The 16187-nt window shown below is 36.2% G+C and overlaps 2 protein-coding genes and 1 long non-coding RNA gene across 3 annotated transcripts in view; 1 reads left to right on the forward strand and 2 right to left on the reverse strand.

Annotated features, from left to right (window-relative positions):
- LOC115923578 (cytoplasmic phosphatidylinositol transfer protein 1-like) overlaps positions 1 to 5588 on the reverse strand; it is a 67825-nt gene extending 62237 nt beyond the window's left edge. The window contains exon 1 of the mRNA XM_030984553.1: positions 5421 to 5588. Coding sequence (XP_030840413.1) covers positions 5421 to 5468 — 48 coding nt within the window. The 5' untranslated portion in view covers positions 5469 to 5588. The remainder of the gene's footprint in view (positions 1 to 5420) is intronic.
- A 72-nt stretch (positions 5589 to 5660) lies between these two features.
- On the forward strand, positions 5661 to 13751 carry LOC115918595 (autophagy protein 12-like). The gene is made up of 4 exons (XM_030984555.1): positions 5661 to 5781; positions 6662 to 6798; positions 12356 to 12418; positions 12896 to 13751. Exons 1-4 carry the CDS (start codon positions 5661 to 5663, stop codon positions 12953 to 12955), a joined length of 381 nt encoding a protein of 126 aa, XP_030840415.1. The 3' UTR covers positions 12956 to 13751.
- On the reverse strand, positions 10021 to 11985 carry LOC115923579. The gene is made up of 2 exons (XR_004063971.1): positions 11091 to 11985; positions 10021 to 10205 (listed from the first exon to the last, which is right to left on the reverse strand). It is a non-coding gene; the product is annotated as an uncharacterized LOC115923579 (long non-coding RNA).
- Positions 13752 to 16187: the final 2436 nt, after the last annotated feature.

Raw genomic sequence — 16187 nt, forward strand, 5'->3', positions numbered from 1 at the left:
TTCTCATTCTCTGTAGAGACTAGAGAGATAAGGATAACACCCTCATATTCAACTTATTTTGCCTTGAAACATAAACGAGCTCAAGCTTTCCTCTTACCCCAATTCATGTTTTAACAAGTCCTTTGAAAGCCCTCAAGATTTGCGTGGGAGCAATACTTGGAGTTAATGATGAGTGTTTATTGCTTTAGCGTATCTTGGGAAAATAACATTAGCACCTTCTCTGGCCGTTCTTTGCCTGATCAAATTACAGGCGCCATGAGTGGGTTTACACTCTAAAGTCATTTACAACACATGTAAACCACTGGAACTTTGAAGCAAGTCGTCATGTTTCTAAAATCTGGATGATATAGTAAAATAGACAAGTCCATGTTTTGTTTCATAACAGAGTCATAAAGTGTAAAAGATTTTTTATTATACCTGTACATACATGTATATCTGCACATATATCTTTGATGTTATTATTATTAGTCCACATCAATACTATTCTGCAGCTTGGATAAGACCAAATAGCAAGGAAAACGACCTTTTAAAGTCATAATTTTGTTATTTTTAACATTCATTGCTAAAAAAAACTTTTTAAAAATTAGTGTTGTCGGCAACCCCAGAGTCCTACATCCTAATCCCTTTCCTGCTATGCAGTGTATAGATCATTTGTGTGCACTTGCTATTAAAGTGCAAACTCTAATGTTTGATTATTGTTCATTAAAGGGATACTTGAGTTCTGTTGCAGAGGGCGCTACACAAAATAATTTTTTGTGAGATAATGAAAAACTGAGTGTCAAATTTGAAAGAACATAATATTTAAATGACAAAATCATCTTTGTTTGATCAAAATCGGTTCAGAGACGGCTGAAATATAACGATTTCTAATACTTGTGTACCACCACAAATATTAGATATTTTGAAAAATTTGAAAAAAACGTTTTGAAAAAACGAAATAACGCCTTTTACGTCGTATTTCAGCCAATGCCAATGTTGGCTTTTTTGTTGGCATTTTCCTGTTGCTTATATTACTCACAATTAGCCGGCTCATGTATTGTTATTTTTAATTTAATAATTAATTAATGGTCACCATGTTTTTTTGAAAGTGGAGCTGAATTGGTATGATCGTATTGGCTAAATTTCACACATTTTGGGGTCTAAAATTATCTTCATAGCAATTTTAGGTTCTAAAAGGGCACTAGAAATGTCATAGATGAGAATAAGAGCAATAATCATGCACTTTGAAGGCATTTGTGGTCTGAAAACAGAACTCAACTATCCCTTTAATAGTTATCAAACAAATTAATGGAGTTCACAAGTTCAGTGTGTGCACAAAGTCAATGGCATGGCAGATACAGTAGTTTTACAGCCTACATGAATTGACCAGTACATGTAAATGATACACTTTTAAGAAGTATGGTGGAACAAGTTACAACCAGACTCTGCTCTGGTATCATTCATAATTGAAGACAACTGATTTTCACTAAAAAGTTGACATTATGTACAGTGTACAGCTCACTTGCTTTCTGGATCCAATAGTTGGTTTTTGATTTATTACAGAAATCACCTCATGAACATACCACAGATTTATGTGGATTTGTCCCAAGGATGAGTGCAGAGCTCTACAGAAACATTCATTTCTTCTTCCTATTTTATGCTCAAAGCAGCCTATGACTACCTGTCCTTCCATTACCACTATTTGTCCTTCCGTTACCAGCTTTGGTAACGGAAGGACAACTTTTAATTCATTTTAATTAATTAACAAAGGAGGGTTTTAAGACTACATGAACACTAAATTGTAGGCCTACCTAAACTTGCTTTGCATTGTAATTTTTAGTGTTCTTCGACTACTCTTTTCAGTACAATATTGAAAAAAGACCCTTTTTAGGTAACGGAAGGACATTTTTCAAGGAGTAAATTAAAGAAGTCACTGAAGCGGAACGAACCATTGAAATCAATAAAAAACATGAAAATCTTAATTTTGTATATCTTGTAGGTTAGAAACATGATTGTGATGACATGTAAATGTTACATGTTATGTGTAGGACATTAACACTTTTGTGTGATAATTTTTACTTTTGAAAGGTTAATAAGGGTAATTAAACAATCAAAATTTTGGCCACAACGCTCTAATTAAAGTAATTTTTTACTAACAGGCGAGTAACAGGCGAGTATAGATCTACAAACATACATTGTAAATGCATACAAGTAAATGTAGATGCCCCAATAAAGAAAAGAAATATTTCATAATTCATATCACTATCAACAATAATAAACATAAATGTAGCTACAAAGTACAGTGTACATTTAGCCCACCTGCCCTAATAATAAGACACTCAAAGCATTCAAGGAATAAATTCTGACCAGGCACCCATTTACTACACCTCGGTATAGAGCACATGTACAGTATGTAAATTTATTGCAAAAGGACGCACCACAAAGTACATTAAATGTACATACAGAACACCTGCACATGTGATCCACAGTCTGATGACATGTTTGCCAGACCATAACACCTCTACATACAGTACATGAACTATTAAACATCGATCGAAACTCTGTCGCATGACAAAGGAAATGGTTAGATTTGATTAACGATCTAGTACTAGGTATCCCTTTTTTACATACATGTACATGTATGTACAGTATACCAATTAACACTTCCTGTTTCCCAAACACTGTCATATACATGTATATCATACATTAATAAAATGGGCACATATAAAGTCATAAATGATACTGTGGAATTACAATTTACAATGAAAATGAAACCCGTTTCACCCAGGGAAATTTGACATAATGCTTTCAAAGGGTCTAGCTTGTATGCGGAAGTCTCAAGTTGTCAGATAATTGAAGGATTCTGGCCTTGTGGCTGAGTGGGAAATGACTAATTCTAAGATAGGAACCTACTCCCAGACAAGGAGGGAAATAATTGACAGTGAAATGGCCAGAGAGTGGAAAGCCAGGAAAGGGGGTTCATGTTGACAGCAAATTTGTATACAAGTACATAGTCGGGCATGCAGGTGAAATGCTTAAATTGTTAAATGTTACTTCCAAAAACGAGGTCCTGTTTCTTGAAAGCTCACAGACAAATAAGGTCTACAATGTATGACATGTACATGCACTTTCTTCAAGATTTGACAAGTTTTGCAAAATACATGTACACTGTACATGTACATTTTAATGTACAATGTAGAATGTACGCATGTCCTGTATCTACTAGTGTTTGAGATTACTATTTTGATTAAGTTGGTTTCTACAGTATGTGGAGTATTAACTGTTTCCATTTGATCTACTAACTCTAAAAATTATGTCTACATGTTTGTACAGTATCTACTATACTAAAATTATATACATGTACCATACACTGTACAATTACAATTTAATACATGTATTTATGTCTATAAACTCTTAAATACACAAACTGCTATATCAAAGTGATCAGACACAAACAATATTTAGCCAGGAATATGAGGCACCCTTGTGACCCTTGTTCATCTTTTGAAAGTCCTACATAAAAACTAAAGTGCCCCCTCCCCCAAATGCTAATATAGAGACTGCTAGTATAGAATTCTGGTTCATTAATTAAAGGGCAATCCAACCCTTGTAACAAGTTGATTTGTATGAAAGCAGAAAAAATAACAGAAACAGAATGGCAAAAGTTTGAAATGAATCGGACTAATAGTAATTTTATGACTGTTTGAAATATGAGATCACTAGTCTATGTGAATCTCAAATTGGTACTTCGGTCAGTGGATGGACAGACGGACAACCTGAAAACATCATGCCTCCGGCAGCTTTGTAGCGGAGGCATACAAACTATGGGTACTAAATCTACCACAGTGGGCAAGCCATAGCCAGTTATATATTCTCTAGTTAACGACCAATATCAATTTCAAGATAAACTCTATCCCCAAATGTGTAAACTGAATACTCCAGTAGTTTAAAACATGTGTTGTAAGGTATTGCAGGCATACCGGTAGATTTTGTCATTTTGATATTTTGTTGAAGCCTAAAACATTAGACACAGTTATTACTACCATCGTATTTTACTATACAAATATAATGAAGGTGTATTTTATCAACTATCAAATGAATTTATCAGGGGGTCACAAACACAAAACTGTCATAAAATGACTTTAATGAAATAATCGCGATTGTATTTTATAAGCAATTCTTTTGTACATGTACATACTTACTGAATTATTTTGTATCTCTTGTCCCCTGCTACTATTTTCGATCTGTTCATTTCTTAGATTATTAAATAATTGCAGTTTTCCTAAAATTCCCCTTTTTTAAATGAGGCAAAATTTTAACCGCCCCCCCCCCCCGAAAACTACCCCTCAAGGACAACAACCACCCTCTGAGGATATTAACCCCCCCCCCCCCCCCCAGGACAACTAAGGACAACAATCCTGAAGACAATTACCCCTCCACCTATTCATTAAAGGAGAAGCTTGTCTACCCTGATAAAAAGGTAATTTTTTTGGGGGGTGGGGTAATTTTCGGGGGGGGGGGGGGTAATTGTCCTAGGGGGAAATTTGGTTTTGATGAGGAGGTAATTGTCCTCGGTGGGTTAATTTTCCAGGGGGTAATTGTCCTAGAACCTGAAATTCAACTACATGTAAGCCTTAATTTGTCTCAGTTCCTAGTCCTACATGTAGTAGTAATTGTTAGAAATATTAGTATTGTTGTAATGAAATGTCTAGACAGTCAAGATTAAAAGCTTTTTCATGAAATGGTTTTGGAAAACCAGAGACACCTCCGTAGTTAGGGGATAAAGTTATTACTGTCTCGCTGTTGGTTTCAGGACTCTGCCTCTCACTCTCTGCTCTGGAATAGATGGCAAAAAAAAGTGCACCCCTCTACTCAGGCTAGCCTTGCCCTGCCCTTGGCCTTGACCATGATAAGTTGCAGTAAGGCAGAGGTTGATTGAAGTTTTAGTTTTGTTTCTCTTTATATCTGTAGAAAGTCTAGGTCTAGTATGTCTTCCCCTCTTATTTTTGTTTATTGTTTATTCATTGTTTATATCTTCATGTAAATATGTTGTTATGTGGACCTCTGCTCTTGCAGCTGAGTCTGGAATAATGCACTTTCGCAGCAATCAACATGATCTTAGTCCATACACATATTAAAGAGTAGTTGTACAAATGTAGAACTTATTTACTAGTCTCCTGCTAAACTATATCAAACCTGAGCTGAAGCCCCGATCAAACAGTCATCAAGGTCGTTTTTAATTGACACTCGTACTCCCTAAAACGCGCTAATTGTCCAATAACTAGGAGACGCGAGAGCTGCGAAACTTCGCATTCACCTGCGCCCGAACTGCGGGCCTTGGTCAGCAGACCGTGTCGTTCTTCTTGATAACGACGAGAATAACATTTTCAAAAACTATTTCAAAAACTAATTTAACTGATGTATGAAATTATAATACTCACCTCTTCCACACTCAGAGGCATGCATATACGGTATTCCTTGATAAGCATATTTGTTACTCCACATGAAGCCAAGAAGTCCAAGAATTGTGTTTTCCTGAACGGAAGTTAAAGTTTTCTGCTCAAAACCGACGACGTTTCAACAACCGATTAAACGATTTGTTTTGTTATCGATATCGACGAATCTAGCTAGCTTCGAAGTCAACACTTGTCTTTGGGCTAAAATACTATAAAATACTAGAAATGGCAGAAGCACAGAGTACAACTGGAGCTGGAGATGAAACAGCTGATCCTGGAACACAGAATGACCAGATTAGTAAACAAACGAAGGAAGGGGATGTGGTCAAAAAGAAATCAGATAAGGGTAAATAATCATACTCTCACTCTCTTCCGGATATTGTAGTCCCGTGTGTTTTCGTTCATGTTAGTTAGAAATAGTCCAGGCTAGTCCAGACAATCTGCAATGAAGCCTATGAAGGTTTAACTGCAATTCTGCGTTAATAAACCTATTTCGTCGCGTTTTTTATTCATTTTATTATGTATTACACAAACTTTATGCTTATCTCTGAAGACGAACACAGAAAGCATTTTGCAGGGACCAAAAACAATAGCAATCGTGACTCTATCAAGCCAGTGAGTCATGAACATGACTGAGTTTTGTTTTTAACTATTTTTTCATTATATTTTATTGCGTTCAAACTTGATTTTTCTTCAAATTTATGACCTAAACTAAGTGTCTAAAGACTCTAAAGACAAGAGGGCACTCATTCATAGAGTCATCATAAGCATACTTTGTGTGTTGGAAAAACATTAATTCTCAAACACCACTGTACGCGTACTGTAAGCCCTCGTAAAAAGTTGTCGGACTAGGCCTACTAGAGACTTAAAGTAAGAGGAAAATGCTGACTCTGATAAATGATGATGATGATGGTTATGATGATGATAGAAGGTGGTAATCTTTTTAATTCTTATTCATTCTCAATAGACTACTAGAGACTTAAAGTAAGAGGAAAATGCTGACTCGATAAATGATGATGATGATGGTTATGATGATGATAGAAGGTGGTAATCTTTTTAATTTTTATTCATTCTCAATAGACCTAGGGGTCTAGCGTCAATTTTATCACATCACAAAAGTGTGTCAACACACATATATAATAATGAAAGTTTCATCATTTTTTTTCATGCACTTAAGTTGTGCTCAAAAGTTTAATTGTCTTAAATCTACTTCTTCATCCTTACAGTTGATATTCTACTTAAGGCGACAGGCAGTGCACCGATCATGAAGAAGAAGAAATGGGCTGTTGACGCCAACAAGAAGGTCGCATGGGTCATTGACTTTATCCATAAATACCTGAAATGTGATCCTTCACAGTCATTAGTAAGGGAAGGCAACTTTATTATCACTCGCGTTCGTCCGGGTTCGGGACGCCTACTTATCTCTTAATCCCCCGTTCCCGGACGCGTATTGTACGCTGGCGGTCCCTTGGCGTCCCTTGCTCGCGTCTATTGTTGTCTGTTGGACAATAGAGCAGGCAGCCAGAAAAGAAGCCATCCCGTCCGCTAGGACCGCTGTCAATGAACCTCACTGCTATCCAGCCCCTCTCTAATCCTTACTAATCTGGCGTCCCCTGACAATAGCTGACCCGTCTAGAACGCGTTAATCTGGTGTTCCCTGACAATAAAGTTGCACCCGTCTAGCTCGTGTTTAAAATACAAGATAGTAAATTTTCATAGATGAATTTTCAGTCTTGAAAGCAGAGCTAGAGCTGCAATCCTCCCGTGTTGATTGATAATAATTTGTCTAAAAAATGTGTCGCGCGCTAAAATAATAAACCTAACCAGCAACGCCTCAAGTCTTTCTACATACAGCCGCATATGAATAAAAGCTTCTTGTGCGACACTGCAAATATATAAATCATATTTAGTAGTGTCTGTATTCCCCCAACCTATTAATCAGTACTGCATTGCGTGTATCAGCAATTCGCGCAAATCAAAACATGTGGATAGCGGTCACGTGACCTAAAATGCGGTCACGTGATCTAAACCCTACAGCGCTGGTAAAGATACCACCACACTCGAAGGGCGCTTGCGATAAGCGAAAAAACTCGTTACAAAATCTCTGATTTTTTTTATTTTAAGCGCTTTTTTTGGCGAAGCCGTTTTTTAAAACTTGGCTAAGCCACCGCGTGCTTTGGAAATATGGCTCCGATTCCGCACTTGTGACAGCAAAATTTGGCTTTTGGGGTGGATTTTTGGAAGTGACATCGGGATTTCCTTGTACTAGTGAGTGACGCTGTGTGTAGTGCAGTGCACTGATATGTAATTTGCGTGTGTTGTGGATGCTGGTTTGATATCACGATCGGATGCATGTGTGTATGCATGGCCTGGGGTAATGCGCACGTCTTTGAGTGGTGTACATCCCCTGTGTTGTGTGTATGCATACTATGCATACGCTCGTTCTCACAGCCAACCTGTAGCCGCGTTCGCATAGCCATACTCAGAACTTACAATTTTAGCACAGCAAAACAAATACGTATTTTCCCTTAAAAAAACACGTATAAATACGTTAAAAACGTTCTGCTTGGCAGCTCTGTGAAGTCTGAGTTTTATCTAAAGTCACAGCAGAAAATTCAGTGTTTTTACAAAATAAATATAGAAATAAAAATAAGGATTTACATTGCATGCATGTAGTCTACCTTACAAGTGAAGATGTAGATATGTAACTTTGCCCCCCTGTTTTACTTTTCCCTTTTGCTGATTTTTTTTTATTCTATGCATAATCAGGCCTCTCGCCAAGAAATTAAAAAGGCGTGGCGCGACACGAGGGAAAATTTAACCCCACCCCCCTGAAGAAAAAAAATTTATAAAAAATAATTAAAAAAACGTTTACAAGTATTAAGAGTAATTTGATTAACTGTTATCCCTGTATTATGTTCCGAGTCATTGTCATATTTACCCTTGCACTAAATAATCAATATTTATAGTATGTTGGAATTTGTGAAATTTGTTATCCAATGTTACGAAGGAAAAAAAAATGTATATGATCATAGTTGTTTGGATTTTTATCGAGCTAGACCAAGTCATGTATTTAAAGCTGTAATTATTTTCCTTATATTAAAAACAATATTGCATTTTCTTATTTTTACAAAAATTGCAGTACTCAAATTTCTTCGTCTTTTACTTTATATTGGAGTAAAATAAATTCTCTGTCTCAAAATGACATATACACCCGTCGACTTCGAGACACCAAAGCAATTGATAGAAAGTCTGAAGAGCTGTCGACGTGTTTGTACGCCCGCGTCATTAACATGGCCAGTTCATATTTGTAATTTGCTGGAAATTGTTCTTTAAAAATGAGAAATTCACGAGTTTGAGTAGGATCTCACTATTTCATACTTATGTTAAAAATGATTGTTAAATATCATAATTTTGAGTTTTTTTTATTGCCCGATATGAAAATGCAGCCACAAATGAATTTGAAAATTTTGATTGACTGCATAGTTGCTTAGTAACCAGACATACTAGTCAGTTCATTCATGACTTATGAAGCCGCCTCTGAGCTAATGTAAACAAAAACAAAGCCATTTATGGGCCGAGTGAATGACCTCAAGTGAATGTGACAGAGAAGAGAGCGAGAGAGAGGTTTTCCCACGCTTATCTTTTCAGGGGGGGGGTGGGGGATAACTTCACGAAACAGACAGCGCAATAGAGAGAGAGAGAAAGAGAGGGGAATGTCTGATGGAGAGCGCGCAAACATGAAAGGGCTTGGCCGCCAAGAAGGGATCGGAGCTGAACAAGGGGGAGAAATTAGCATTTTGATAAGATTGGATTATGTCCGCATTATGTATCATCGACCAAGGCCACGTGATGAGTGATGGCTCACTCGTAGTTGGTAGTTGTAGTTGGTTTCTCAAATAAATAACAGATAGTAATGAAATGTCCAGAATGAGTGAAGTGAAGTTGTGGATCTATCTTTGCCTTCACGTTGGTTTTACTTTTCCCTTTTCAATGCATTTTCGTATTTATTTAGTCGCCCTTTTTACCTGCGGCTGCCATCTTTCCGTCTCCCGATCCTTTCTTTCTTCTTGAACTCTAATATTTCTTTATTTATATCTTCATCACCAGGCGCGTACGCAGTGAGGGGAGGGGGAACCCCCCCCCCCTCATTTGTTTTTTGTGTGTGCTTATGGGTGACCAAAAAAACATCAAATCCTGGACACACAAAAAAAAATGTGCTCTTACCCCCCCCCCCCCCCCCCCGCCTGTCATTGCTAACTTTTCGGCGCAATTTACCCCCCCCCCCCTGCGAAAAAAATCCTGCGTACGACCCTGTTCATCACTTACTTCATCTAATTTTGCAATTCCATCTCTTAGATTTTTTTTTCAATGATTAATATGATAACGTTATTATATCGTTTTTTCAGACTTTCATTGAAATTAGAAATTTGAATTGTGTTCAAAACTGCGAATTCATTCTTCAATACATCTCCCAATTTCTTTATCTTGAAACTTAATTTTTTTTTTCTTCACCTACTTTATCTGCCCCCTCTAATTTTGTAATTCCACCTCTTTAAAATATTTTTTTTTTCTTTTTTTTTTCTTCAATTATTAAAATACAAACTTAATTTTATCATATATTTTTTTCTCGGAATTGCATTTAAATTGGGGAGGGTGTGCATTACGAAGGCGCGTAACGATGTTTAATATACGCGATGTTTTGGAACTTTGGTGTTGATTGACATGACTCGCCTCATTTCAGATAAGCAATCGACCTATACAGTGCGCCTAGCTCAGAAAACACGAAGCCGAGAATTGTCGATGTTTTATCATAACTCAATCATAGTTATAATTAATAAATGACACATATTGGTAAAGCTTAGATCCTCTTCAGTGATGCAACTCTTATGCATATTTCACGAATGAGCGATTAAAAAACAATTTGAAGACATGCAGGGTCCTATGGTAAGGCATTAATCCTCATTACCAGGTCCCTCGGAGAGAACCTAAAGCCGTCGGCCGTCTGGTTGCTTTCTTAGCAGTCAGGTAAAATAACCACCACCACAGGGTATCAAAAAGTCATTTGGCGAACGGTATCTGAATTTCTAGAAAATTCACTTTCTGCCCTTTCATAAATTAAACCTCGGCTCAATCAGAAAAAATGAGCCAGGAATAACAAATTTCTGTTTGTTTAAAGTAATGCTAGCACTTCCATAATTTGATTAAACGAATTCGTTTTCACTGGCTGCCTGCCGTAGCAACAAACAGAGTTATGGAAATAATGGAAATGCAAGCATTTATTTAAACAAACGGAACTTTGTTATTCCTGTACAAATATGTGTCATTTATTCATTATAATTTTGATCAAGTTATCATAAAACATTGATAATTCTCCGTTTCGTTTTCTCATGGGACGCACTAGCTAAAGAAAGTGTTGATTAAAGAAAGAGAGATAGTACGTGGTAGAGAGATAGTGGTAGAGAGAGATTAGAAAGGTGACTGGAAGAGAGAGAGAGGGCTAACAAAAAAAGGGGGGGGCGTAGAGAGGGCCTGGAGAGAAAGATAACAGATAAGAAAGGAAATTGTGTTGATTTGAGATACAGATGTATTACCCGAATTAAAAAGGAGTATTGTTGGATCTGTTTTTGTTATCATAACAAAAATTCTCCTCACCATTGTCCAGTCGCAACAACGACATACAAATAATGACAGATTTATTATGACATTCCCGCCACAAGTCGGCGCTCTCAGAACAAAGGCGTAGGCTGACAATCGTAAATATCGCGGTCTGTCTGAACTTGGGTGTTGATTACAACATTTCCAAGATACGGTTATCAATCCAACTTTCTAGTACTTCATTTGTGCCTATTCATTGTACCCACGAAAAGATCGATAGAAATGTCAGAATGTCTATTACCCTTCCCAGGGTTCAATGGGCGGCACAGGGTATGCAAATTATAAATTGTTCTAGCGCTGCTGGTCGCTACAACTACAAGGCGGCCACGGCCTACGTATCACTCATTCAAAATCAGTTTTCATAAGACCAAACCTCCAAAATAGATGACATATAAAAAAATACATAACAGTCTCGTAGAGTAAATATTTCAAAGAACAAAACATGCATGTCTACGTCCCTCTACCTCTCTCTCCCTCTCTCTCTCTCAACCTCAAACTACGGACCTCTGCATTGATTGCGATTCACACAGTTTTCATTTCATTTACATTTCATTTAAAATGGGGAAAGCCTTCCGATCGCTGGAAGGAAGGAATTTTACTGGCAAGGTGATTAAACGAGTTCTTGCCCCTCTTAGCGCGACAAATAGAAACCCTATTCCTCTCAAGAATTATGTAATATTATGTAAGATAATCCCCCCATTCTTGCCCCTTTCATTGGGGACCCGTTTGGGACGCTCGCGTTCTCTAAACAAAGGAGGGTACGCGATGAATGGAGAAGGTTTTAATCCCCCATACCTTACGCGTTAAGGACAGTCGCGTTCTGCTAACAAAGGAGGGGACGCGATCGTCCTGAACCCGGACGAACGCGAGTGATAATAAAGTTGCCTTCCCTAAGTCATGTGCTTCTAAAGTTCCAAGACCTTAATGTTGGTTTTGCATTAAATCACAGAAAAATATTTGTATGGTAAAGCGGCTTACTATATGTACTTACATCTTCATCAACCCTTAATAAGCAATTAAAACTGCCTGAAAGTGCATATTGTAGTTTTGGACAAAGCAATTAAGGCGTGTCTTTCACTTGAATTCAACTTACAAAGGAAGGCATTGCCATTGCATATTTCTTTAAATCTAATGTTTTTGTGTATGCGTTTTAATATTTGGAAGAAAAACAATTGGAGTAGGATCACACTATGAATGAATATCTTTTCTGTTATAATGTTTATTTAAAGATATCATTCATCTCTTCTTTCCCTATCTTTTAGTTCTTGTATGTGAATCAAGCTTTTGCACCAGCACCAGACCAAGAAATAAGAAATCTCTTTGAGGTAAGTATGATGGGGGTCGGGTGTCCACACATTAAACGATCATAAATGCCTTCTCTTTTGCCTGTGGATTTAATGAAAATATTCGGCAAAAAGCACTAACCATCATGAATATTTGTTCTTTATGATATCGTCCAACAGAAGTAAAAATTTATGAAATATTTAAAGTTGAATTGATAGAGTAGATTTTGTATGTGGATATGTGCTGAGTCTGAGATCTTGTGAGTCTTGGAACGTAGAGCATGAAGAAAGGCTGAAAGTCTGCATGTTCCTTTTCAAAAGTCAGCTGCAGACTTGAGTCAAATTCAAGTTGCTAAGGATTTAGACTCTGCTTGGGTTCATAATGTAAAACAAATTTCCAGGTTTCATTTATCTGTAGATTCTGACCCCAAATTGATCAACACGACTCTCTCCTTCTGAATTTCACTCCATCCATTTTTCTCTTTTGATCTTACAAAGTTATTTCTTTATTTCTTGCAGTGTTATGGTAGCGATGGCAGGCTTATACTCCACTACTGCACCAGTGAGGCATGGGGTTGATACTCTCCACACACAACGCAGACTGAGATATTGCAATGATACATAAAATAACTATTCAATACTGCATTTACTGTCAACTCGGAAGCTTTCACTTGCATGAAATGTTCGCAAATTTTGCGAATGATTCAGACTTGTGAAATCTCATGCCACATAACCATTAAATCCCACTGATACATCACTGTATTGTTTTATTGTGCGATTAATTTTTTTGCTTTGAAAATGGCCATTGTTAAAGAATCTTGAAAAATAGCATGTTGCACAAGTTTCTGACTTTACAGTAAATGGATGAATTTGTTATCATTTCAACTATTTGAGAATATGTATTGTTTGAATTTGGGCCTACGTCTTGGTGGACAGGTGAGTGCCATATGTGGTATTCTAGCATCAAGATAAAATGGTATGTAATGTTGACAGCAACATTGCTGGTATTCACTAGACACATGTTACGTCCAGAAAAGTAGACTTTTAACTTGTGCTGATCTTTCTCTGTCTCTTTGTCTCTTCTCTGTTTTTAAGGTTTGTACAAGAGGAGAAGTTCTCCTGTTATATTGACATTCGATTGGACCAAATAATTTGTATTTAATGGATCATTTCTCATTGGTATTGCAATGCCATCACTATGTTCTGACATCCTTTTGTTGTAACATGGGCAACAACAGGCTAAACTGTGTTACAAAGCGGTCCATATAAAATGCCTCATATATTGAGCTTTTATACAGTGTTGAACTAAGGGATATCAGAACATCATCTTGAACATTAAAGGTAAATCCTGGTTATGGAACACAACATAGACCTTTATTTTTGTCAACTGCTTGTTTGATTATGCTTCATGCGTGCTGATATTATAATGCAGACATGGGATGTAAACACGTTTGCAGATTGCAAATGAGATAAGCTATAAAGATATTGGCCGTTTTTTATAAACGTGTACCAACTTGAGTCTAGGTTCAAGCGGGTAGATTTAGTCCTCCAATGTAAAGTTCCTTATTCCTGTAAAAGCTACCATAGTTCTGTAACTAAATGGACAAGCTCAAATCGTTTCATGGAAATGATGCAAACAACTTCTCATTCTCATTCCATGACTGGATTTATTTTGTCAATATATTTTGTTACAGAATTAAGCCTTAAAAAAGATGTTGTATTGCCCTTTAGATGCCAAAAATTCGGTTTAAAATCCTTCTTTTTTTTCACTCCCTCTTTTGGCTGATATTTCTCAGGTTTTTTTCTTCTATAAAAACGGTTAAAAAAAAGGGCAATACAACATCTTTTTTTTTAGGCCTTGCAGTGACTTGTTCAGAATAAATATTTTGACACTTGGCAGATTAAAGACATCGAGAACAGTATTGTATAATTCATGATTGAATTTTTCACCCACTAGATGCTGAATGATTCATGTCTCTTATTTCAAACTTCAGTATATTTTATCCCTCTTTTCCTTGAATGTATAATTGTACACTTGGGCCTCGTCTTATAAGAGCTGTTTGCGATTGATATGAATCACAACTACATGTATATACATAAGGGATAGGGGACTGCAAACTTGCGATTGATTTGGATCAATCGCAACTCTTTATAAGACAAGTCTGGATTTGATGAGAGCCAGAAGGGTGTTGTCTCTTTGTAAAGTGCTATAAGTCAATGTCCTTCTTGCTCTTGACAGAAGATATGAAATTCATGATTCGTAAATCTATCTGCTACTGATTTTTTGGACACCTTTTTTTATGGATGTTTAGGTGTCTAAAAATGATACATGTAGTATGTTTATTTTCATATTTCCCTTATTGTTAAATCATGTAATATTTTACAGCCATGTGCACTTGTACCATTGCAACTCACTTTTAAAATGAGCAAAATTTAAGTGATAATTCAAATTTGATTAGATAATGATTTATCATTTGATCATGGATACCTTTTTTGTCATATTTCTTTGCTTCGTTTTGTGGAAGCATTTATGTATATTTGAAATGATAATAAAGCACTTATTGTAAATATTTGTGTGTCACTGTTAGTTATAAATAGTTTAGTGTAAACATGTAGCAGTGGTCCAACAGTAGGGTTGACATTTCTCCTGGCTTGATATTGTGAATGATGTAGGATTAGGGATCGAGTTGCAGCTTGGGTCATTGTTGTTGTTGTTGTTGTTGCCGTTGTTGTTGGGGTTGGGTGTAATGTGCAGGTTAAATTTGGATACAGGGTTACAACAGGATAAAGGGATGTTGCAAGATTGTCACCAGAGCATGTGTTCATATACAGTTTCATTAATTTTCTAATCATTGTTCTTGGCTTACGCATGGATTAAAACTGTATTGCGTATTAAAACAAAAGGATTATCACCTATGAGAAACATGAAAAAATAAATCAAATATTACGCTTTTTCACACAGAGAGAGAGAGAAAGAATAGTTCCCTTCCTTTTGTTTGTTTGATGTCTCTTTCATTTCCTTGTTAGAAAACAAATTGGGACAAGTTTCAATGATAGCCCAAAAATGCTATAGACAGTACCTTTCCATAGATTTCAACAGCAAAATTGATATAAAGACAACTAACAAATGCATTCAGGTCCATGAAACAAAAGTTTTTATTTATTAAATCTGTCATAATATGTGCAATTCATGTATCTTACAAACATTTCATAGGTATACTTTCTTACAGAAGTTCACACAAAACTTAAGAGTTCAGTAAATGTCAGTGTAATGTATATATAGCATGTGTTCATACAATTTGTAGAATGCGTTCATGTAAATAGACAATTGAATTCATACAAATATTCTAATCTATGACTGATACATTTAGAATGCCTTAGAAATATATACAACAGTAACTTCAAATTATACAGCTAGGAATGTTTTTATGGTTTATATTGGGTTACATAGAAGAATAACCACCTAGTTATTTTCTTGATTTTGCTTCAGATAAATAAACTATTCACACCTCCATTGAAGTCCATAAGTTTACAATGTGTTATACGTACTAGAGTACTTATATACCAATATTCCGAAATATGTAAATAAAATGTCATTAACAATAGGAAAACGCCACATTTTGCTTTTTGGTGACAAACCTCAAAATTTCAAAATTTCTTTAATGAATAAAACATAAGATATAATTTTCAATATTATCTCTCTTTCAGCATATCTTTATTAAAAAGAAAATTACATGGTTCGTATTCTTAACACCAAATTCAAGTCTGGAATGAAATACAAATCATGTCCACTTCTATATCTAAATCAAAG

Source organism: Strongylocentrotus purpuratus, unplaced genomic scaffold, assembly GCF_000002235.5.
Source record: "Strongylocentrotus purpuratus isolate Spur 01 unplaced genomic scaffold, Spur_5.0 spur5_scaffold_14, whole genome shotgun sequence".
Lineage (NCBI taxonomy): Eukaryota > Metazoa > Echinodermata > Echinoidea > Camarodonta > Strongylocentrotidae > Strongylocentrotus > Strongylocentrotus purpuratus.